Here is a 1,179-nt window from a genome sequence, read left to right as displayed (position 1 = left end):
CTAGCTTAAGTAATGCATATTTTTGCGTGCTCTACGACACACATTTATCTTGGCGAACTGGAAGCATTTTGGTCTGAACGTACTTCATTTCTGAAGCACTACCAGGAATAGGTTATATGTCGGAATTGCCTCCTAGATCATTTTCTTGAGACGATGACAATTTAATATGTACTACATCGACATATTCCTGTTTGTATTTTAAAAATTGATTCATCAGCGCCGCTTTAAATCTATAATCACTGCGTACACGACATGTGCGCAGTGATGTACTACATGTACTGTACGTAGACAAATCTGCTTATGTTGTAGAATTTTGTTTTGTCCGACAGCCCGTCCAGGTGCCCTCGCTCCGTCTTTTGCATTGAAATTCAGGCTCCCACTTTGGAATTTGCTCTCCCTCTTTCAAGCCACAATATATCCATGTGCATTTCTTACGCACTCGCGGTCACGGTGGCAACTCTCCTTGTTCCTAGCAACGCGCTCGTGAGCTCAAAGCCTGCGATGCTGTCTCCACCCGAAGAGCTAAGTCAGCGTCATTTGCGGTCTCACGACACCCCTGTTCTGGTAGATGACTACAATGCTGATGAGGAGAGGGGTCTAGATAACGCAAAGATGAAGAGCATGTGGAAGGATGGATGGGGTGCTGACAGCTATGCCCCGAAGCTGGACATCGCGGACGATATTGCGCACGCTGAAACTTCGGCCGGCGCTCTCCAGCAGCTCATGCAAACCCACAAGTACGAAAAGTACAAGACGTACCTCAACTATTTGATAACCAAAAACAAGAAGAAGAAGCCGAATCTTGTCTACTACTCATAAGAAGAATGAGCCCCTGTCAAGTACACGAAGAACAAGCTAGATGTGTATTCGTATCGATCTCAAGCTCGCCACACGACTCCGAATTAATAAAAATCATTGATACGATCGGTCCGCTACTAAATTTCTCACATTCACTAACAGTACTTTTTAGATTCCATTTTTGCTCGCGTGTTGCTACCGTACCGGTAGCTAACATGTTGGCGGGCTTAATCCTTAAAAGGAGCCCATCTCCAACCTCACACACACAATGCTGGAAGGGCTAGAGACGTTCAGCTGGCGTGCTTTTGGTATCATGGTCTCAAGACTCCTTCCAGCGATACCAATAAACGCGATAAATAAGCGATACAGTGCTCTTTCCAA

At 45.4% G+C, this 1,179-nt stretch overlaps 1 protein-coding gene across 1 annotated transcript; it reads left to right on the top strand.

Moving 5' to 3' along the window:
- Positions 1-420: 420 nt before the first annotated feature.
- On the top strand, positions 421-819 carry PITG_14984 (secreted RxLR effector peptide protein, putative; the record flags this gene model as incomplete). Its single annotated transcript, XM_002899104.1, has 1 exon — positions 421-819. One exon carries the CDS (start codon positions 421-423, stop codon positions 817-819), a length of 399 nt encoding a protein of 132 aa, XP_002899150.1.
- Between the last annotated feature and the right edge of the window lie 360 nt (positions 820-1,179).

Source organism: Phytophthora infestans, genomic scaffold, assembly GCF_000142945.1.
Source record: "Phytophthora infestans T30-4 supercont1.33 genomic scaffold, whole genome shotgun sequence".
Classification (NCBI taxonomy): Eukaryota; Oomycota; class Peronosporomycetes; order Peronosporales; family Peronosporaceae; genus Phytophthora; species Phytophthora infestans.
The sequence above is the reverse complement of the archived record's forward strand: the minus strand, read 5'-3'. Positions and strand labels throughout refer to the sequence as shown.